Source organism: Hemicordylus capensis, chromosome 3 (assembly GCF_027244095.1).
Source record: "Hemicordylus capensis ecotype Gifberg chromosome 3, rHemCap1.1.pri, whole genome shotgun sequence".
In the NCBI taxonomy this organism is placed as follows: domain Eukaryota; kingdom Metazoa; phylum Chordata; class Lepidosauria; order Squamata; family Cordylidae; genus Hemicordylus; species Hemicordylus capensis.
The window spans coordinates 16,268,535-16,293,262 of record NC_069659.1 but is presented as its reverse complement, the minus strand read 5'-3'; the positions used below and the strand labels follow the sequence as shown (position 1 = coordinate 16,293,262).

Here is a 24,728-nt window from a genome sequence, read left to right as displayed (position 1 = left end):
ATGTACTCATGGTTTGGCTTTGACCCTTCCAAACTGAATCTTCTCACTGACCGACTTTTTTAAATCTCTCCTTGTATTTTACAGTCTCACTTGGGGGATTGTTAGTTTAAACATCATGTGGAGGCCCTTTAGATCATGTGAAAGGCACTAAGACTTGGACTGGGGGTTTTGCCAGCAGTTCCTGACTGCCTTACTTACTCTCTGCAGCACTGTAGTGCCTTGGCAGAGTAGGCAGATTTTGGCCTACTCTCTACTGTACTTCTGAGCCACCTGTGTGAATGGCCAGAGGGCGGAACTGCAGTTCAGCAAAGGTCAGGTAACAAGAAACCAACCTAGTTTTAAAAACCTTGGAATCTGATCTGACACTCAGGGTGAGCAACTCACTGCTCCCAGTCTATCTGACCCCATTTACCCACATATTTGCTTGCCTGCTTATCTGATTCCCTCGTCAATACCCATCTGCCTTCTTATCCCCAGTCTTGACAACTGCTTATTTAAAATAGCTACAGGCTGCTTTTCCAGCATTCAGGACTGCACAACTTTGGCCCTCCAGCTGTTGTTGGACTACAACTCCCATCATCCCTGACCATAGTGGACAATCAGCAGGGATGATGGATGCTGTAGTCCAGCATCTGCAGAAGGGCCAAATTTCTGCAGCCCAGAAATATCCGCACAAAGTAGGACAGAACAACAAGAACAAAACTGCAAATAGTAATGATTGGGGGGGGGGGGGGGACAGGCCAAGAACTACACTTTAAGGTTCTCCACATGAGCAATGCGGAGAGCCTGCAGGGGGTTTGCGGGGAGAGCGGGCTTAACCCACATGATTAGTGGCTCCATCATGGAGCCAGTTGGGGCGGCAGGGATCAGGGGTCTCCTGGCCCCCAGAAGTCCCAGCACGCCCTGCGCAAGTAGGGGTGTGCACCGGACCGCGGACCTGCGGCTCGGCACTGGGGTGGGGGGTTCCATTAAGGGCGGGGGGGGCTTTACTCACCCCTCCCGCGCTTTGCAAGTTTGGTGCCATAATTATTTTTAAAAATGCGCCGCAGAATTTCTCGTTGCTCGCCGCTCCTTCTTGACTTCAAAATCGGGCGGCAGGATACTTCCCTGCCGCCCCCGAAGCCCCCTCAAGCCATTTGAGCTCTTGAAATCTCGCCCGGACCGAGTGCCAAAGCGCTCGGGCGGGCGGCGGGGAGATGTCTGTCCGTCCGCCCGCCCCCTTCCCTGCCTTCTGCGAAGTGCAGGGAGCCTTCTGCGCGCGCGTGCGCAGAAGGCTCCCTGCACTTTGCAGAAGGCAGGGAAGGGGGCGGGCGGACGGACAGACATCTCCCCGCCGCCCGCTCGAGCGCTTTGGCACTCGGTCCGGGCGAGATTTCAAGAGCTCAAATGGCTTGAGGGGGCTTCGGGGGCGGCAGGGAAGTATCCTGCCGCCCGATTTTGAAGTCAAGAAGGAGCGGTGAGCAACGAGAAATTCTGCGGCGCATTTTTAAAAATAATTATGGCACCAAACTTGCAAAGCGCGGGAGGGGTGAGTAAAGCCCCCCCCCCGCCCTTAATGGAACCCCCCACCCCAACCCTCCCGAACCAAAACCACCCCTTGTCCGGATCGGTTCGAAGGCCAGTGGAATGGCCTCCGAACCGATCCGTGCACACTACTATGCGCAAGTGCGCAGGGCATGCTGGGGAGCGCCCCTGACGCGGGGAGGCTTGTTGTAGCCTCCTGGTCATGCCGCGGCGACACACAATCTGGAACACGACACACAGCGATACATGATCTAGCACGCGCTCCGGTAACCTCGTTTTAAGCTGGGGGGGGGGGCATTTAAGGTGGCTTGCTGCCAAGAGCCGCACGGCTCCCGTTGCAGCACACAACCTGCCGAAACCTGGTAGGGCTCCCTTAGCCCAGTTTCGGTGGGTCGTGAGAACAGACTCATTATGTTTTCAAGCATCTAACTAATGCCCCAGGAAATCAACAAATGGCTTATTTGAAGTTGCAGTGTCTTCCTCCTCCTAGGAAGGCAATGTTTCTTCTGTGGGGTTTTTTTTTTTAATTCCTTTAGTCAGCAGAAATAACTGACTGTATATAAAATATAGGTGCTCTAAAGTCATCCTTTGGTAAGAAAGAGCGTACACACAGGCCTAACAAAAATCCATCCTTAGAATTTCACACTTACACTTTATCCACAAGTTTTTTCGTTACAGCAATTATGTTCATTCGTTGTGCTATTTCTTCATGCTGTTTTATTTTCCTCTCTCTTCTTAAGAACGTTGCTTCTGGTGCAAATGAATGTGTGGGAATTTCTTCTTTCCCTACAATGAATCTGGATCCCCACAAAAAGAAAAAATATTCACCAGTTACCTAATTTCTGCAATGCCTATAAACAATGGACTGCAGTTGCTGTGCTATGATAGGATATCTGAAGCAAACAAAAAAAAATTGTATGACAAAACATTTTAAAAAGTTAGCATATTGCATGAATAATAATTGAGGCATTCCTTAAAATATGCAATAAACATCCCATACCTGTAGATATTAATGTTCTATAGAAGTCTATTACCAAATAAAAGGCATAGGATTTGGAAAGTAACCAGGTATATGAGCTTATATGCCAGACAATTCATAAACATTCAGGTGCTTTCTGTTTTTTTGGTCTATATTTCCCCATGTGGAATTGTGCTGTTCTTAAATTGTGTGGGATCTTTTTCATTTGGTAATTATGGTACTCAGAAGCAGTGCTCCCTCTAAGGTGTCTGCATGTGTGTGCTCACACGGTTTTTAATGTCCGCTCAGTTAATTTTACATCCCGCAGATTAAAAAAAATTATCAGAGAGAACACTGCTCAGAAGCAGAAAGATTGCCCAGAACAATATAATTGCTGCTTTAATGTTATACATCAAGGAAAGAAACTCCCCAAAATAGGACCATACGAATAACTAGCAAAAGGTCAAAAATCATGACTTTGGAGGAAATTAGAAACTTTGGGTTAAAACTTCTTCTGTTTACTTACTTTAGTGCTGAGAATGTAAATCCTTTCAAACCATCCTTACACCTGAAATACAAAAAAACATATTCTGGGTGTATTTAATTCAGTAGTACAGGTTGAATATCCCTAATCCGGACATCTGAACTCTGGAATGCTCCAAAATCCAGAAATAACCACGGCGTGCACCCACACCATTATTTTCACATGAAATCTGAATTTCATCTCCACCTAAAATGCAATGTTTGAGTCTAACATGACCAGCAACATTATTGCATTGAAAATTTTCTTGCAATTAGTTTTCATTACATATTCAGCTACCTGTAGTTATCGTAAATTCAATGCTTATTTGTTTTTATACTTTGAATAAAACATTAAAAAATACAGTGTACAGTAACCTTTCATATTTAGACTTGGATTCCATGCCCAAGATATCTTATTACAGTATGCAAATATTCCAAAATCTGGAAAAGTCCAAAATCCGGAACACTTCTGGTCCCAAGTATTTCGGATAAGGAATACTCAACTTGTATACCAATTCACAACGCAGTCCCATGGCAGAGATTATTACAACACTGGAGTCTTGCAACCTATTTCTGTACAGGCTTCAAGCCACTCATTTTAAGGATTACAGTCAAAATGTCAGAGTATGCAGTTATTTTGTTCTTGTTCATCCAGCAACCTTTATAAAAACTAATGTAAAATGTCAGCATAAATCAAACTATGAAGGATTTCCTTCAGAGTGACAGAAACACAGTTTAAGCAAACTTTAGAAAAATAAGGAAATGCCTCAAGCCCAACAATGGAAAAGGATGTTTTAGTTTCCATTCCAGCTATTGCCAAAAAGTTCTACCATTCTACCAGCAGATGTCCCTAATCAGCAGACTCAAAGTGAAACTACGTATGCTGAGAAAACTCTAGGCTTAACACAACATAAGCAAAGAGTACATTTGTTTGGTCAAGCAATGAGGTACCTTCTTACAAAATATAATACACTGGATAGAGATATCTGAAAACATGCCTGCTACATCAAATATTAACAGTGCAAGTGGCACCTTTCCTGGAGGAAAATGTAGACATTAATTTTATAATCTGCTGCCCATAATTACCACATTAAGTGGCTCAGTGGGGAAATGCTTGACTAACAAGCAGAAGGTTGCCGGTTTGAATCCCTGTTGCTATGTTTCCCAGACTATGGAAAACACCTATATCGGGCATCAGCAATATAGAAAGATGCTGAAAGGCATCATCTCCTACTGCGTGGGAGGAGGCAATGGTAAACCCCTCCTGTATTCTACCAAAAAGAAAACCACAGGACTTTGTGGGTGCCAGGAGTCAAAAGCTACTTGATGGCATACTTTACCCATAATTAGTCAAATATAAAATATCACGCAGCCCTCAGAATAATAATTTTATCCATCTACTGATGGAAACACCATTTTAGAGACAAAAGGAGCTTGTTTCAGTTATTCAAATATCATGCCTAGTAGCTATGTTTTCTTGTTTGTTAATACAAATATCCTAAACTGTATCTGTGGCATTATGATGGATCTAGGCAGCAGCAATATAGGAAGATGCCTGTGCGGGATGAGATGATGGTAAATCCCTCCTGTAGTCTACCAAAGACAACCACAGGGATCTGTGGGCACCACGAGCTGAAATGGACTTATTGCCTTTAGCCACGGAATAAAACTGAAGACCCTAAGTACTACTGGTAGTGTTTAGTCACACATAAACCTTCCACTAACTGACTAGTTATTTATCTGCAATCCTACCACCATGAAGAATGGCCGCGTCAATACTTCAACAAGGAGTTAATACCATCACTTTTATACCATGAGTATGAAAAATACCATAAAGAGACCATACACATGCTACATGAAGAACTAGCTGAAGAAAGGTTTAATTACGCAACTTTAAAAACCAGCTCTCCCCACAATGCACTTATTCACTCAACTGGAAAAGCACCACCTGACCAAGTAATGTATGAGTTATTTGGAGTCTGTTCATTCAATGCTTCAGAAGTTTGTGTAATGACTCTTACTTGGGGATCCTTCACTTGAAACGAGTCAAGAGAGCACTTTCATAGGATTTCTTCATAGGACAAAGATGAGCAAATGGCTGTTATCTATCAGAGTGTCTGTTGCGGATTAAAGCCTTTGTCTCAGAGCAAGCTCATGTGAGGGAAAGAAATGCTGAATCATCCTTGCTGAGCTGCCTGACTAGGCTTCTCCTAAAACTATTCTATATTATTGGAAGGTTCAAAATGCTGCCGCCACCACCAACTCCTTTTGTCTACACTCTCTGGGCTTGGGGTGGGATAACCCAGGAAAACACTCTCTTAATTTCGCTCTTGGACAAAAACAAAAACCTTTCACCCATGTGCAAACCTACACTTGGTGAGCGAACTGATAGCTGCTGAGTGTTTGAGGATGTCTTTGCACCAGAGAAATCTCCTTTCGCACACCCCTCCTTTTCCTGAGTTAAAAACCAACTTGGAGAGGCTTGTAAAAATAAAAGAAATTCAATTACTATAGTACTACAGACTGCTACCATCTGAGGCTCTCTCAGCTTCTAGGTACAGTTAAGAATACTTAGTAGGGTTACAAAAATAGGTTGCCCTAATGCACACTTAAATGTTTATAGAGTCTTTTGCAACGCCCTAGGTAGGATGGGCGTAGGCTAGTGTTTCTTATTTTAATTTTGTTACAGGATATAGAGTAGTATCAGGAATATGCAAAAGCAGACACCAAAGGAACAGAAATTCTAATGGTAACTCTTACTAAACTACTTTCTCCTGCCCTAAACCTCCGAAGCCAGTAGCCCTGGCTTCCTTTTTTCCTTGAACTCACCAAGCTCCTTGAGAAGTCACGCTTCTTGCCCTCCTGTCTTTCAAGGATCTGCAGTTATTCTCCTACAACCAAGCTCCATGACTACATGTCCTCCTGTGCATTTCCAACTAGCTTCTTCTCACAAAGACCTCGTTTCTTCCTGGCAACAGCTCTCAAGGTCCCACCCACCTGGTGTGCTGATTGGTTGAGCCACAGAGTTCACCAGCCTGTCAGTCAAGACAAGGTTAACTCTTTATGGGGAGGGGAGTCTGATCACTACAATTTCTCTTGCAGTTTATGTCCTGACTATTTAAAGAAAACTGAAGGTGTGCTAACACTAAAAATGCAAACCAGTTTCAAGCCTCCTAAACAAGGAATATGAGTATGAAGAATACTTATATACCACTTTCCAACAAAAGTTCCCAAAGTGGTTTACACTGATATAAATACAGAAATAAACAAATAAATAGGCTCCTTGTCTCCAAGAGGCTCACAGCCTAAAAAGAAACATAAGATAGACACCAGCAACAGCCACTGGAGGGATGCTGTGCTGGGGATGGATAGGCCAGTTGCTCTCCCCCTGCTAAATAAAGAGAATCACCACTTTTTAAAAGGTGCCTCTTATGAGGGACTGTAGTTTCACAAAGGGACAGAAGATCTTTTATAAAGATTTGTTAACTGTCTCACCAATGATAATTCACTGGATGTTTTGAGAAAAGCCAGGGCAGTCAAACTGGTTTAACAGCAATTTACATTTATAGTGCAGCTATGTCCTGAGCGATGCATTTCTATCAACCTCTGAAGAGCTGCCAGCTTGCCATCATGACTGTTGCCTTTGGTGACCATCCGCTGTTTGATGCAGTCACCATCACACCTTGAGACATCAGGACTCTTGACCTCTGCTGTGAGGAATGTGTGTACTTCACAGCCTTCAAGGTGAAACTCAGTTCCAGTCCCTTGTTAATAAACACTATACAGTTTGCAGTAGCCTAGGAAGAGAGTTCTGATTTTTCAGAAAATGCAAAAAAAAAAAAAAAGTTAGGACATTATACTGCAGAAAAAACATGAACATAGTTTGGCTTTGCAGCAGTTTGTCAAAAAGATACTGAGTCTGACTCAGTTTGAATCTACGTGTTCTACTTAAGAGCAACTTTTAATCTTCTAAAATCATGTTGACAGAGCATCTTCTCCCAAAGTCATGTGCAACATTCTCAGTCAAATTTTCCTTGCCCATTAAAAGGTGATACAGTCAAGCCACTGGTTGCAAGAAGCTAGCCTACAAGAAGTGGCTTCCCCTACAACATCCCAGCTCAGATTTCTGGGAAAGGGAAAGGAACTTGCATTTAACATTGTAGGGCAAACAACAAAAGGGCTCTTTCCTGCATCTACTCATGAGTTGCATAAAGATGCCCCAAATATCTGACAAGTGGTTGGCTTTTTTGCATCAGAGTCATAAAAAGATACAGGAGGAAGTCCAAGTGCACTGGATTTGGAGTGATTTGCAAGTGCACTGTGGGAGGAAAGACAGGCGCTGCCTGAGATCCACAGCAGTTTGATGCTGTGGATATCTGCCCCACTCAATACTTACTATGCAAAGACAGACAGTGGGATGCTACATTTGTGGGGCTGGAACTAGTAGGGAATCTGCAGATCATCTAAGAGTGCCTGCACTAAAGACAATTTCTTCTATGCTCAATATCAATTATAGCAGTTAATGTCACCAGAATATCTGCTCTTTCTACCCTCAGGCAACATGTGGGGCTGAACAACGTACCAGACATGTTGGAACACAAGAAACATGTTTAAAACAAATCCAAATGGCTCATGCAAGTAAGCTTTACTAACATGCTTAAGGGAAAAGGCTAAATTCCCAGCTAATTTGGCCAGGGGGCGAAATGTCAACCATCTGAACCAAACATTAATCAGCAATGATCTGAAAAGCAAGGAACCAGCCTTCAATTCACCCCTCTCTCTAATAACCTCTATTCATAACAGTATAATCGGTGGTTGTATATGCACTTTCCCAACAGTAAGGATGACAGTTGTTTGAAGTTGGTACAATTCAGCAACCTCTGCCCAATTTGAATTCTACTCACGAACCAAAACTAACTATTCTTGGATTGTGTATGTGGGTATACCTAAGCTTCTGGGTCCTCTCCCACATTGTGTGGGAATGTAGAGAGAACTCCATACTGTTGCAGAATACAAGCAGTCCATGTCATATTTTACAGGTTTATAACAACTTTACTTTTGGGACAAACACTTAGAGGTCTGTACAGAATTTACTGACTCAAACACAGTGACAGGAACAGGAACAGGAAAGAGAATAGAAACTCCTAGTACTGAGGAAGCTACAACCAGTACTGAGGAATCTACAGTGCCCCCTCTGGCTTCATATCAGATTACATGCAAACTATACACAGGCTGCAACTGTTGCTTATCCCAACACCCCTTCTCAACAACTGAAGAATTAGTCCACTAAGTTCATTACCCTGGACAGACTACAATGCCTTTCTCTGACCAAAGTCTTTATACGAATGTCCGCCATCATGTTCTCAGTTTGACAATACTGCAGGTCTATGAGTCCTTGTTCCTGTAAGTCTTTCAGGAAATGATACTTCACATCTATATGCTTGGTTCTACGGTTAACTCTCTCGGTTCGTGCAAGTGCAATACACTCTTGGTTATCTTCCAAGATTTGTGTGGGTGCTCTTGGACATTGACCCAAGTCAGTCAATAATTGTTGTAGCCAGATTACTTCTAGACTAGCTTGTGCAGCTGTTATGTTTTCCACTTCTGTAGAAGAAAGTGCTATAGAAGCTTGTTTTCTGCTGGCCCAACTGATGAGTCCCCCTCCAAGCAAACACACATAACCACTGGTAGATTTTCTATCAAAACTGTCTCCAAACGAATCTCCAGCCACATATCCAGTTAAGTTGCATTCAGAAGTTGCTGGAACTCGTAGCTTAAGGTGTAAAGTTCCTTTTAGGTAATGTATAACCCTCTTCACTGCATTCCAGCCCTTCTGACTTGGTGTTGAGACCTTCCTGCATAAGATCCCAAATGCTGCTGCAATGATGGGTCATGTGACAGTGGCGATATATAACAATTGCCCAATTACTTCTCTATATTGTCGGTTGTTTGGCAGCATTGTACTCTGGACTTTGCTCTCCTTTCAGTAACTGGTTTCCATGGGAGTACTTACTACTTTTGCATCTTTCACGCCAAAGTCCTCTATTATTTCTTCTATTTTGCTGCTTTGACGAAGGAGGTATCTCTCATCATCTTCTCTCTCTATCTGTATTCCCAAGTATTGTGTTATGTTTCCCAGATCTTTCATTTCAAATTCTTGATTTAATGCTTTCATTATTCCACTATCATCCCTTTCAAAACATAACAGTAGGTCATCCATGAAGACCATAAGAAAGATCCATCGATTGTCCACTTTCTTCAAGTATAGACAAGGATCTGCTTTACTTCTGGTGAAGTTTTCTTTTATGAGTGCTTTCATTTATTTTTGCATTCCAGGCCCTTGCGGCCTGTTTAAGCCCATATGTGCTCTTGTGCAACTTACAGGTCTTTCTGTATTTTTGAAACCAGGCGGCTGTTCCATGTAGATTTCGTCTTTAAGTTCACCATGCAAAAAGGCTGTTTTTATATCTAGGTGTTTGACGTACATTCCTCTTCTAGCTGCAATGCCTAGTAATGTCCTAATTGTTGTGTGCTTAACAACTGGGGTGAACATTTTGCCATAGTCCTTTCCAAACCTTTGTGAGTAGCCTTTTGCTACAAGCCGAGCCCTGTACAGCTCAAATTTGCCCTCTTCATTAACCTTGAATGTCCACTTACAGCCTATAGGCTTTCTTTCTGGTTGTAAGCATCCAGGAATTATTGGTGTGCAGGGACTTCATTTCCTCTTCTACTGCCTTAGCCCATTTGTTGGCTTCCACTTCTGGCATTTGTCGGATCTCTTCCCAGGATGACGGTTCAGGTAATCTATTGGTACTAGCTTTATAGCAAGTCATGACATTATCTGCAAAGCTTTCCTCAAATGTCATGCTGTTACTAATAGTCACTTTATCTGTGTTGGGGTCTAGGATTCTGTATCCTTTGGAGCATTCGCTGTAGCCAATTAGAATTCCTTCCACTGCCCTGTTTTGCATCTTGGTACATTTGTTTTTTGGGACGTATACATATGCTTTGTACCCAAATAATTTAATATGTCCCACACTAGGTTTTTCTCCATACCACAGTTCATATGGGGGTTTCTTCACTGTTGTGGAGAAGGATGCATTTTGCAAATATTTTGCAGCTGTGATTGCTGCTTCTCCCCAGTATTTTTCAGGAAGACCTGAATCTGTCAGCATGCATCTAATCATTTCCCTTAGGGTTCTATTTTTGCCTTGTGCCACTCCATTGTGTTCTGATGCATATGGTACCATTTTGTGATGCTCCACTCTCTGTGAAGCTCTTAAGAAATCCTCAATTTTCTTTCCTGTGAACTCACCTCCATTGTTAGTCCGAAGTATAAGTGGCTTGCGCTGAAATCTGTTACTTGCCATGGATACACAGTCTTGTAGCTTTCCCATCACTTCATCCTTGTGCTTTATGAGATAGGTGACTGTATATCTTGATAAGTCATCTATAAAGGTCACTATGTATCTGTTGCCTCCAGGTGTTCATACCTGCATCGGCCCACACACATCACTGTGTATGACATCAAGTGGTTTCAGAGTTCTGGTTTGGCTTGCTTTGTGAAGTGTTGCTCTTGTAGCCTTAGCTCCAATACAGCAGTCCCACTTCATAGTCACTGGACAGGCTGACATCACAAGATCTTTTGTCAGGTACTGCTTTGCCACATCTTTTACACTTTCAGGATGCCATTAGGTGAATGCAGTTGTCATGTTGCTTATGTGTGGTGAGCTTCCCCTGCTCCGTTGCTGTGCTAGTGTGTGGTGAGCTTCCCCTGCTCCGTTGCTGTGCTTAAGCGATACAAGTCTTCATCTGCAATTGCTCTGGCCAGTGTTTTTGTCCCCTCTTCGATTGTGCACTCGTTGCCCTAGAACTTAATGGTGAGTCCTTTGGTTGCCATCCACTTAATCAATAAGAGACCACCTTCCAAATCAGGAACATATAGCACATCTTTTACTGGAATAGCAAGCATGTCCCCATCTGTCTTGGTGCAGTTTAGAAATCCTTGTCCAATTCCCTCTGCAGTTATACTGCTTCCATCTGCAAGATAAATCTTTTCCTTATTAAGTTCAATTCTGTCTAACAGTTTCTATTGCTGGTCATGTAATTAGTTGCACCAGAGTCAATGCACCAGCCCTGGGATGAATTAGGCTGTGTTATTTTGAAGCATCCGCTCCATTGTTCTGTGTCACTAGTTTTAGCCTTTGCCTTTTGCTTAGGTGCTTGTGGAGACTTTCTTTGTAGTTTCTCTTGTTCTGCCTTCCATATGCAGCAGTCTTTCTTTAAATGTCCCTCCTTCTTGTGCACCTTGTCACCTACAGTTTTCAGTGCCACTTCTCCATTCTGACTGATACTGTCCTCCATGACTTTCTTTCTGCGCTGGAATTCATCCACAAGTCTGCCTCTCACAAATTCCAGTGTCAGGTCTTCCTCAAGCCTTGTCTCAAGGGCATTAATGAGGGCACCATAGGAGTTAGGCAAGCTACATAGTAATAGAGCTGCTATGTGACTGTCTTTTATTTCTTCCCCAATTCCACGCAATTGTGCCACCACTTCCAGCATGGCATTTATGTGGTCTTGCATTTCTCTTCTCGTCCCAAGTCTCAGTTGGTACAGCTTCCTCAAAAGGAATAGTCTACCATTCAAACCAGTTCTTCCATGCAAGTTTCTTAATGCATTCCACATGCCCTTTGCTGTAGCCTAATTCTTTATGTGAATCAATTGATCATCTTCCACTAGTAGACTAATGGTTGCCCAAACCTGTCTGTCCTTTCTATCCCATTCTTGGGGATTTGCTGCTTGTCTGTCTGTATTATTAACCTCCCACAGGCCATCCTTAGTTAGAAGCATTTCTACTTTAAACTTCCATAGCTGGTAATTTCCATTATTCAGCTTTCCCACAGAGAGCTTGAATTCAGAGCTGCATGCCATTTTTCTTTTGAAAACATCTTAGCTTTGCTTACTTGCATTCAGCAGGTTTCCTCTCAGAGGGTCTCCTTGTGGCTTCTGCTCTTTCCAGGTTGCTTCAAGGACATTTGCCCTTCAAGGTCATTCTGAGCTGTATATTGGGTTGCTCTGAAGAAGTCTGGGCCCATAACCTGTTGCAGAATGTGAGCTGTCCACATGGTTTTCAGAACAAACACCTGTGCAGCAAGGTTTAAGACAACTTTACTTGTGAGATGCTTAGAGGCCAGTACAGAACTTGCTGACTCACATACAGGAACAGGAAGGAGAATAGAAACTCCTAGCTAGCCCAACCAGTACTGAGGAAGTTACAGTGCCCCCTCTGACTTCATAAAAGATCATTTATGTATTTTATTTTTATTTATTTAACATATTTTTATACCGCCCAAAACTTGCGTCTCTGGGCAGTTTACAACAAAAATACAAAAGTTAAAACATTAGTTAAAACAGAGAAATGACAACAAAGAAATTAAAACATTGATTAAAATAAATGACAGCAAAAAGTTAACACATTACAACAATTTAAAACCTTAAAACAAAGTTAAAACTATTAAAATGGTATTTAATTAAAAGCCTGGGTGAACAAATGTGTCTTTAAAGATTTTTTAAAAATTGTCAGAGATGGAGAAGCTCTTATTTCAGAAGGGAGTGCGTTCCAAAGCATTTACATCAGACTATACACTAAAGCTGCAGCTGTTGCATATCTCAACACATACCACATTACAGGGGTAATTAGCACCAGCTAGTAGGTGAGGCCCGTCACTGACTGGGAAAATTACTTTTGCGTAGGTTACACTTATAGGAAACTGCAAGAAATTAAATATATGTAACAGAATTTTTTATTAAGGTGTTTGCAAAAGAAATAAAAAAACAGTTTGAAATTTGTAGTATTTCAACTTCTAACATTCATTTTATTGAATAATTACCATATATGGTAACTCTGAATTACAGTAAATTTGAATCTGAGAAAGATCTGCTTCTCTTGGGCATGACATTGTGCTGGAATGATTGATCTGAATATTGAGTGTTAAAAATATGTTGAGAACAGCAGCTGTAAAAATGATGGTGATGACATTTAGAATTTCTTCTTTAATTTTTTTTTTAAACCTTCCCCTCAGCATATTCCGGTGTAAAAAATAGTGTGCTCAGCAAATTTAAGTGGCAAGATTGTTCATGCAAAATATATGCTCCTCAAGCTTTCTTTTTGCATTCCTTATTGTATTCTTGCATTTCTTTTGCCAGAGTTTATGTTCCATTCTATTCTCTTCATCTGGGCAGGACTTACCAACATTGACCTTTTTGACAAGCTGTCATGTGCTGTCTGCTCTACACCTGGTTCTACTCTGTCCCCTTCCGGTTTATCTGTAACGTTTTGTAGTGTATTAAAGCCTTTGTCTCAGAGCAAGCTCACTAGAGGGAAAGAAATGCTGAATCATCCCTGCTGAGCTGCCTGCATAGGCTTCTCCTAAAACTCTTCTGTATTGTTGGTAGGTTCAAAGGCTGCCGCCACCACTCCCTTTGTCTACAGAAACTCTCTGGGCTTGGGGTGGGATAACCCAGAAAACTCTCTTAATTTGACTCTTGGACAAGTACAAAAACCTTTCATGTGCAAGCCATGTGGTGAGAAAATTGATAGCTACTGAACGCCTGAGGACATGCTTGCCTCAGAAAACTCCCCCTTGCCCTCCCTTTCCTGAAGTAAAAACTCTGAGAGGCTTGTAAAAAGCAAAGAAAAATACTAAAAATAAAAGACTTAGTAGATTACAAAAATAGGTTGTCTTAATGCACGCTTAAATGTTTGTAGTCTTTTGCAATGCTCTAGGTAGGATGGGCATAGGCTGGTGTTTCTTATTTCAATTACGTTGCAGGTAAACAATAACAGAATAGTATCGGGAATATGCAAAAGCACACACACCAAAGAAATATAACTTCCCTGACACAAATTCTGACTAAACAAACTTTTCCCTAGACCAAACTTCCCTTTTCCCTTAAACTTACCAAACTCTGGATTAGAATTCAAGCTTCCTGTCCTCTTGTCTTTCAAGGATCTGCAGTTATTTCATGAGAGAAACCTCCATGCTGGCTTCGACCATGAGGGAGTAAACTCCATTGCCCCTCACTAAGCCTTCCCACACGTGCTTCTCCCCAGCAAAGACTGCCCTTCTTGTTTTCAGAATGCCCCGCAACCGCTTACTAGGTCCCACCCACATGGTGTACTGATTGGCTGCCCTAGAGCTCACCAGCATGTCAGTCAAGAAAAGGGTTCACTCCCTGTTAACTCTTTAGGGGGAGGGGTGACTGATCACTACACGTTTGCACCCTTGCACCTTAGAGGATTTTGCTTGCCAAACAAAATATCATCTAGTTCCTGTTGTCAACCACACAGGCGTCATTTTCAAAGTTGCTCTGCAACCTTTTTTATTTTAAGCACCAACAGTCTGGTTCCCTCTTGGTTCAAGTACAAAAGCCTCTTGTACAGGCTTTGCTGGCCCCAAATGTATCCCAGTGCCTAATAAATCTAAACCCCTCCTTTTGGAACCCTCATCTCATGTATGCATTGAGACCCCTCAGCTCTGCCTGTCTTGCTGGCCCTGTGTGTGGAACTTCAGAGAACGCTACCCTGAGGGTCCTAGATTTCAATATGCCACCTAGCAACTTACATTTGGCTTCCAGGACCTCCCGACCACATTTCCCAACATCGTTGGTGCCAAAATGCACCATGACAACTAACTCCTTCCCAGCACTGCCTAACAGCCTATCTAGATGCTGAGTGACATCCGCAACCTCCGCACCAAGCAGGCAAGTCACTGTGCAGTGTACTCACAGGCCACAATCCCATCTCTCTATGCTCCTAATGATTGAATCACCCATTAGTAGGATGCCCTCAAGATCCAGAAGAGTATCCTCTGCGCAAGAGGATATGGGTGCATCACCCGAGGAAGGGGTTCCTTCTAAGGGAATATTCCCCTCTTCCTCAGACTGATCTCCTTCCCCAAGACCTTCATTCTTCATAACAGCAGAGGTGGTGTCAGCCTGGGAGCGGGATGCCTCTATCACATCCCTGAGGGTCTCATCCATACTTTTATCTATTTATTTAACTAACATATTTCTTATACTGCCAAAAACACAAGTCTCAGGGTGGCTTACAACAATATACCTCTTGACCTCCTTAAGCTTCTTGAGGTCAGCCACTTTGGTTTCAAGAGAATAAACTTGTTCCCTGAGAGCCAGGAGCCCTTTGCACCAAACACGCAACCACAACTTCTGCCCCCAAGTAGACAGTCATACATGCAACAATTTGTGCAATACAATAGGAATTACCTCCTCCTCTGCTGGTATTCTAGCTAGTTTTATTAGCTACTGATAATATACTAGCTGGCCTGGCACAGAGCATCTGCACACTAGTTCTCCCTGTCCCCACCGCTCCATCCAGCTCCTTGTGCTGCCTCCGCCCACCCCAGCTACCCCCTGCCATCTGGATGGCAACAGAGGTGGTGAAACCTCCTTCCTCTTCTCCCCGGGTGATTCTGCCTCCTGCCCCACCTTTCCCCCCTAAGCTGCCCCATGGTGGCAGAGAGGATGGGTGACGACAGGGCACTGGTGGTGGAGAGGGCGGTGAAAGCTCCTTCCGTGGGCTCACCTGCCACCCAAATGACAGGTCAGGCTGTTTAGGGCCTCTGAAATGTGGGCCCACGGAAGGAACTTTCACCACCCCCTCCATCGCGCCCTGTCATCGCCATCTACGCCATCATTCCCACCTCAGTCTAAGGTTGTACTGTAAGCCCCGCCCCTGCATTTTCATTGGTTGTGGCTGAGGCAGGGGCAGGGCTTGCCATATAGATAGATAGATAGATAGATAGATAGATAGATAGACAGACAGATAGATATAGATATCTCACACAGCCTTTTATATATATAGAGAGAGAGAGCCTGTTTACTTGAAAGCTAGGTCTTAGCTGCATTTGTCATTTAATTAAAGGTTTTAAGCTCTGCCTTCCAAGAAAATTACCAGAGTGGGGCAGTTCTCACCTTCTTCTCATGCTGGGTGTCTCCTTTGTGATAAAGGAGAACCAGTTCAGAGCCTCCTCGCACACTTCCCCGCTAAACTCCCACAAGCTGTGTGACATCTGCAGCTGATCCCCACTTAACAGTGTCCTTTCCCCCTCGCTTTCTTGTTTTATTTATGTATTTGCCAACCTGCTTCTTTAGGAAAGGTGGGCAGGCGGTGGGGGGGAGATGTTGCTGCCTCCCCCGGTCTGAGCCTTGTCTTCTCAAGAGCTGCTTCCAAACTGTAGAAGTACAATATGATACAATTTCCCCACTATTTTTTATTTGCTCTGAAGCCATCAAAATATAAAATATATCCCATTCATTTCTGACATTTAAGAGTTCAAATATAAACTTTTTCGACAGGACAAACAATTGGCTGTAATGAACAGGAAACAATCAATCACAAACCACTTGCTGTGTTAACTGAACAGAAGCAAGCTATAAACTGAGTGCAGAGAAAAATGGTAACGAAATAAAATTTTCCTTTAAAAAAAATCACTCCAGCTGCCTTTATTTTCCTGGGGGGGAAATACAGATATCCATATTTTCCCCTTCTGTGGCAAAATGCTGCTTTCTAAGATAGTTTTGATAAGCTGTTAACTCAAGCTGTTAACTTCTACTTTAGGATGAAGATGGGGGTTTCCCACCGCAGCTCCAGAGTAGACGTTTCCCAGCATAGATAAACAGGCTCAAAGCCCCCATCCTCTCTTGTGAGCTGCTGTGTCAGCACAGCAGATCAAATAATCAAGTTTCTAAAAGTATAATGCGGAAGAAACAAAAAGAAAAACTAATTTCTTAATGTAGTAACCAGCTCAATATTTGCCAGAAAACACAAACAATCCAAAATAACGTTATGGGTGTAATATTTGTGAGTGATGAATTGATGATAATTGTTAAGAAGTACTGCAAAAATCTTCAAATAATTGGGATTTGCTATTTTTCTTTTATGAAGCATAAGCCATATTTAGAAGCTATTGGCCGCAGATACAGAGAATAATGAAGGGATTCATAACATGGATTCAGATGTTACAAGTCATAGCTGACATGTCAATAGGAGTCTGTTTCTAAGCATCAATGGGCATTTTAATTTCTCATGGAGTGGCTATATTTAGGGCACTTTCTTTGCATGAACAATACTGGGCTGACAACTGACTAAATTATTGCCTTGGGTGCAAACAAAATGTAACAGTCTTCTTATAATCATGTCTATACAAATAATATTGAGTCTTACTTTTTTCTTTTCTTACTGAGAAAACTCAAGCCAGTGGTAGAAAAAAATACTTATTGACTCCCTTTCTATCAGCAGTAATGATTTCAAGCACAATCCAGTGGTAACTTCTCCTGCACAAGTCCCATTTCAATGCAAAGGAGCTGTGCAAGAGCACCTCAGCACACAGATACCCTGGACCTGCAAGAGAGACACATGCACATAACTGCTGATGCTAGGCTGGTGTGTGAAGGCTGTGAAGGCCATGAAGGGTTGAATGTGGGCTTAACATGCTAAAATTAAATCTGGGCAAGACACATGGTCAGGAGAACAGTTGCTTCAAGGATGGTGTGCCAACCTGAGGTGGCACTCCCCTTGAAGGAGCAGATCTGCAACTTGGGAGTCCTCCTTGGCCAGCATTATACTTGAATGCCCAGGTGTCTGCTGTGGATGAGGGGCTGCTGCCCAAATCCTGCCAATTACACCCATTCTTGGACCAATCAAATTTGGAAAGAGTGATCCTTGCTCTTCTTACATCTCAACTGGATTACGGTAATAAACTCAGCGTGGGGCTGCACCTGAATACCCTTCAGAAGCTCCACCTGGTCCAAACTGCAGCAGCAAGAGTCTTGACTGGGTGAAGACTCAGGGACCAAACACCACCAATCTTGTGGGCGCTGCAGTGGTTACCGGTTTGTTGCTGAATACAATTTAAGGTGCGGGCGCTTACCTTTAAAGTCCTTCATGGTTTAGGTTCCGGGGCCCTGAAAGATCACCTTCTCCTGCATTCATCAGCTTGCCCTGTAAGATCTGATAGAGGGGGCCTTCTGTGTACCGTCTCCAACCAAGGTCTGTTTGGCAGCCACACAGGGTAGGGCTTTCCCTGCTGTGCCCCCCACTCTCTGGAATCCTCTCCCAGGGGAGGCTCAGTTGCCCTGGTTTTATAATGCTGGTGAAGATTAGTTTATTTAGGCAAGGTTTTAGACAGATATGTTACTGGTGGTTGTTTATGGTTAATTTTAACATTTGTAAGCTACCCTGGGACATTTTGTGAAAGGACAGAAACCTTTTAAATAAATAAATCTGGAGGCCTACTCCCAACCAAACAATGGCTCTTTAGTCAATTGGCTGGATGTGCCCCCCTGCTGCCAAAGCGGGTACACTTCTGCATTTGGTCCATTAGTAACAGGCTGCTTATGGCTGCAGCTACAACCGGGCCAGGATGTTTTCCTGTTCCCACATGTAGTCCAGTAAGAGTCTGACAAATTTAAAAAACATATTTTCATCAACCTGGTGGCGGGGGTGGGTGTGTGTGTTAAAACCACTCAGAGATGGAGGTTTGGGGCAGTATACCTATTTGAAAATAATCATAAATAAAATATGTTTATAGATAAATATATAAGTCTCTTTTACTACAATTGTTATGTGTGTAGATGCTAGCTGATATATAGACCTCTCAAGGAGATAAAATTAGCCACACAGCTGGATTCCAGTTTAAATCGACACAATAAATCACATGAAAATAAACACTCCTCTGCAACAGCCCAGTCTTCCAGTGCCGTGCTGAAGTCAGGCTCAGGTAACTGAATGAAGCCGAAAGGGAGCTTTGAGGAATAGTGCTGAAGCACTGATGAAGACTCAGTACAAGTGACAAAAACAAACAAAACCCACAGAGAACATTAACATCCCTGGTAACCCATGTTTACTAGCCCTGTAGCCTCAACAGGAAAGCACAGACTGAATTGATCGGTCTGATAAGACCATGGCTTTCTTACACACCACACAATATTCTCGACCCTAAAGATCACAACCTTTGCCCTCAAATCAATCACATAATAGAGACAGGGATTCTACTCCTTCAGTTAAAACCTTTGTAATTATTTGCTAGGCACTTCAGTAATTGAGAAAGCACACATGCAGCAAGTTGATGGTGGCTCTTTCCAAATGACACCAAAAAAGTAGCATTACGTCCGAGAAAAAGAAAAGAAATTCTCTCTATAATATCTATCTATACACATATTAACACAAACCAAATTTACCGTAATGAAAAAATACAGACAAAAGCATAATCAGTAAATAAGCTTTTACATTATAGTAAGCATTTATAAGCAGGTTTTTAAAAACTGCTTTATGAAAAAATATAAAGCGACTGTAACGCAAGATTGAATCATAATGATTTGGCACTCTTTGACGGTATTGCTTTGTGCCCCTCAATGTCTGATGCTAACCCTCATATTTTCACGTGCATCTCTATAGATAAGGTAGGCAATTATGCAGGGCGTATGCTAATGCAGACCATCAATAACTTAAGACTTATTTCTACTAAATGGCGCTGTCAAAGGTGATCACCCAGGACAATATACCTTCTTTTCTGGGAGAAAACGATCAACTATCGATTATGTAGCAACATCCCGAGATCTCCTTGAAAGGATAATTGAATTTAAAGTCATACCGAGACCCGAAAGCAATCACTTCCCTATTATGCTAAGTTGTACCCTGTTGGATTCTGAGTTTAAAAGACCGTCAAACACCGTGTGTGCATGCAGTAATACAGAGATGGCTATAGGTGTCCAGAGAATTAAATGGTCACAACATTCAGCACAGATAATTAATTATTGGTTTACCTCTGAAAATGGAATGAGGATACGTGAGCTTTTAGTGCTGTATCTGGGGAATCTGAATTGTAATCCTGACGTGCTTACTGAGCAATTAACAGTACACGAAGATAATACATTTGTAAATTACGAAGTTTTAATCCACCAACTTAGACCATTATTGACGAGATCACACTGGAAGGATGCCAGACAGCTCCCCAAAAGCAACAAAAAATGGTTCGATCAGGAGTGCGTAGCAGTAAAAAGAGCCCTAGTAAAGTTATCAAAAGGTCTTAAACATAACTCTTCTCTACAATTGAGGCATGAAATGTTACAGTGCAAAAAAGAGTATAAATCTCTCTTAAGATTCAAGCAAAATGCTGCCATGAAAGAACGTTGGGCAGCTGTTATAAACGCTGTAAAAAATAATGATTCGGCCAGCTTCTGGCGGATAAACTCAGCCTCTATACACCCCAATATACAATCTCCAATCTCGGCTGCACAATGGGAGACCTATTTTATGGCACTTCATAATGAACCACCATCACTCCCATCGCTAGAGATTTCACCAACATCCTTACCTCTCTGGCCTCCGGTCACAATCCATGAAATAAAATGTTTAATTGCACAGCTGAAGAGAGGGAAATCGCCTGGCTATGATTATATCCCCCCTGATCTCTTGCTGTCTAATAGAGACTGGTGGGTCCCTATTCTGGCAGAACTATTTACATATATAGATTGAACGGCTCACATCCCTGAAGATTGGGGTCTTGCCATTGTTGTCCCAATACACAAAAACGGAACGCGGGACGACCCAGGCAATTATAGACCGATACGTTTGCTCAGCATAATAAGTAAATTGTATGCAAAGCACCTATGTATCAAGCTGTGTGAGTGGATGGATCAGGAGGGCATTATAGAACCAGAACAGGCAGGGTTTACTGCTGGTAGGTTAGTAATGGATCACTGCATTGTATTACAACACTTAATAGAAAGATACGAGCATAAGAGGAAAACACCCCTCTATGCAGCCTTCATCAACTTCTGAATGGCTTTTGACTCTATACCTAGAGGAATTCTCTGGGCCAAGTTATCTAAAACTTCAATTGACAAAAAACTATTGTTACTAATATATAAACTATATGAGAACTCAACCCTCTGTATACGGCTTAATTCTACAGGTCAACTTTCAAGGAAGATACCCATAAATAGGGGAGTTAGACAGGGTTGCATCTTAGCTCCCTTCCTATTCAACTTTTATGTGAACAGTTTAATCCAGCAGCTGCAAAGTTCGGACATACATGCACCTAAACTGGCAGACAAACATCTGCCTATACTCATGTATGCCGATGACGCTGTAATTCTATCACAAACTAGAATAGGTTTAAAAAGAGCTTTGGGTGTTTTGGTAAGCCATTGCAAGAAGGAACAATTAGTAATAAACTATTCTAAGACAAAAATTCTTCGCTTTAGTTCTAAACATCGGAATTTTAACTGGTCAACTGAAGATCACAATGTAGATCAAGTAAAGCAAATCAAATACCTTGGGATAGTGTTTCAATTCAATGGCTATAAAACGGGCCATATTAGATCGGTAGTTGATACCGCCAAACATAGTATTATAGCCATTCTGAAATTCTTCTGGTCCCAAGGAGGGAACTACATTCCTGCTGCCATTAAACTTTATAAGGCCGAAGTGATTCCCCAACTCCTTTACGGGACACAATTGGGACCGTATACCAACTTTAAAGATTTGGGAAAAAATTCAAACTGGTTTTTTAAGAACTATATTTGGTGTACGCAACTGCGTTTCCAATTCGGTGATACGCATGGAGGTGGGCATACTGAAACTGGAAACCAGGGCTTGGCTCCTAAGGATATTTTATTGGCTTAAACTTCATCTGCATCCATTAGGGCTAATTCCAAAGCTTCTTGCGGCTGAGCCTCAGGCATCTTGGTCTAACAAAACGATAGATAAACTTTGCCAATGCAGCCTATCACCCACTCTATTATTAGAGAGCAGTGAGAACACAGCCCACAGTCTAGTACGAAAGAGATTGGTCGATATAGACATCCAGGAAGAGAAGGCTTGTTTACCATCTTTTTATAAACAAGTGTATGCTAAGACGGATCTTGCCCCAGCAACGTATTTATTTACGATCACTTTGAGTAAATTCAGATGGGCCTTCTCCAGGGCTAGGTTCAATGCTTTCCCATCTGCAATGCTGTATGGGAAGTATTTGACGCTATTATATGAAGAACAGAAATGCCCCTGTGGAGAAGCGATCGAAACCATGGCCCACATACTTTTAAAGTGTTCAATATACCAAAACTTGAGATCTCAGTTAATCAGCCCACTGTTAAATGATATGAGGGGACAACCGGAGGATCTTGTTGTAGCATATTTATTAGCAGATAAAGATGCAACTATTTCATACGTTGTGGCTAAATTCTGTTATGTGGTCACCAGATTAAGAACTTCAAAAGAATAGAATACAGCTTTGGGTTCCTTACTGTTAATTTTAAATTATGCCTATACACTTACGCCTTTCCAATGCCGTTATTTTATTTTATTTTTACGTGTAATTATTATTAATCAAAAGCTGCTAGCCTTTTATGTGTAACTGACTTTCTATTAATATTTTTCCTTTTAACTATGTAAAGATTTTTATTTCTTTTTTGGTCAAAGACCGTAAATAAAGTATGATGATGATATAATTCATTGTTCATTACAAGCTATAATTCATTGTTCATTTACAAGTTGTAATATGTAAAGATATATATAGGGTAATTACACACAGATGCACAAACACATTGACGGAGGCAGGACCTCATTTGAAAACCAAAATTTGAAAAACAAACACATACACACAAATTCAACCAATGTATTTTTAAAATTAGTATCCTATCCTGCCTGATGAATTAACTAACAATAGGTTCTCATGGCAGGTAACAACAACAACAAAAGGCATAACATCATAAAAATACAGAAACACCACACTTAACTGTACAGGGTAAAGACAGAAACAAGCATTGCACAGAAATTAACCACAAGCCACATGCCAGAAAGAGAGTATTACAAGACAGATGGAAAGAAATCAATCCAGCTCAACAAGCACAAACAGGGCTATGTGAATTAAGTAAAACACGATGCAGTATACTGAATAATGGTTCACACACAAGACTAGTTCACATAATCCGTAAATGAGGAGGACAAGCATCCTACCCAAGTTCAGGGGTTGTGCACGCTCCCGTTTTGCTATCATGTGCAAGTAAAAAGTGAGGCAGGAGGCGGGGGGAAATGATAGTCTGCGAGGCTCCCGCTGGGGCAGAGGACTTTTTCTCCCACTTGATTAGACAGCTGGATACAGCTGCTGGGTAGGACGGAGCCCTGCTACCCAGAGCGAGCCTCGCACAAAATCACTCCCCCGGCATCCCACCTTTATTATTTTTTACTTATTTAAAATATTTCTATACCGCCCAAAACTTGCGTCTCTGGGCAGTTTACAAATAAATCATTTAAAAGATTAAAAACATTTAAAACCCAGTATTAAAATGATTTAAAACTAGGAATCTAATTAAAAGCCTGGGTGAATAAATGTGTCTTCAGTGCCTTTTTAAAAGATGGGGAGGCTCTTATTTCAAAAGGGAGCGCATTCCAAAGTCCAGGGGCTGCAACGAAGAAGGCCCATTCCGGAGCAGCCGCCAGACAAGTTGGCAGAAGCCTCAGGCGAACCTCTCCAGATTATTTTAGCAGGTGGTGGGGCTCATGGAGAAGAAGACATTCTCTTAAATGCCCAGGGCCTAAGCTGTTTAGGGCTTTATAGGTAATGACCAGCACCTTGTATTTTGCATGGAAACATATCGGAAGCCAGTGTAGCTCCTTCAACACAGGAGTAATATGGTCTCTCCTAGATGACCCAGAGACCAACCTGGCCGCCACATTCTGGACCAACTACAGTTTCTGGACTATGTACAAAGGCAGCCCCACATAGAGCGCATTGCAGTAATCCAGCCTAGAGATTACCAGCAGACATACCACTGTTTTAAGGTCATTCATCTCAAGAAACAGATGCAGCTGGCTTATCAGCTGAAGCTGATAAAAAGCAGCTCTGGTCACCGCCTCAACCTGGGACACCAGGGAGAGGTTCAGATCCAGAAGCACCCCCAGACTGCATACCTGTTCCTTCTGGGAGAGCGTGACCCCATCCAGAACCATCAGATAAAAATAGTCTCCTGAGTTTCAATCCCACACAATAAATACCTCCATCTTATCTGGATTCAGCCTCAGTTTGTTATCCCTCATCCAACCCATTACAGCCTCCAGGCAGGCGTTTATGGAGGTTATGCCTTATCTTGATGATGTTTACATGGAGAAATAGATTTGGGTGTCATCAGCATATTGATAACACCCTGCACCAAATCCCCTCATGATCTCTCCCAGCGGTTTCATGTAGGTGTTAAACATCAGAGACAATACAGAGCCCTGAGGGACACCATACAAAAGTTCAGATTTTGAAGAACAACAGTTTCCAAGAGACACCATCTGGAATCTGCCCGTGAGGTAGGAGCGGAACCACTGCAAAGCAGTGCCTCCCACCCCCAATCCCCTCAGACATTCCAGAAGGATACTATGGTCAATAGAATCGAAAGCTGCCAAGAGATCCAAAAGGACCAACAGAGTCACACTCCCTCTGTCAATTCCCAATTGGAGATCATCCATCAGGCTGACCAAGACAGTCTCCACCCCATAGCCCACCAGAAAGCCAGTTTGAAATGGGTCTAGATAATCAGTTTCCTCCAAGACCGCCTGGAGCTGGGAGGCCACCACCTTCTCAATCACCTTGCCCAACCATGGAAGGTTGGAGACAGGCCTGTAATTATTTAACTCCGAGGGATCCAAGACAGG

General features: G+C 42.4%; 1 protein-coding gene across 2 annotated transcripts in view; it reads right to left on the bottom strand.

Annotated features, from left to right (window-relative positions):
- Positions 1-24,728, bottom strand: part of TMEM135 (transmembrane protein 135) — a 255,810-nt gene that overhangs the window by 35,982 nt on the left and 195,100 nt on the right. For both annotated transcript variants that reach the window (XM_053307850.1, XM_053307851.1), the window contains exons 7-8: positions 3,009-3,050; positions 2,175-2,321 (exon numbers count right to left, since the gene is read on the bottom strand). In XM_053307850.1, the coding sequence (XP_053163825.1) occupies positions 2,175-2,321; positions 3,009-3,050 (189 nt within the window). The remainder of the gene's footprint in view (positions 1-2,174; positions 2,322-3,008; positions 3,051-24,728) is intronic.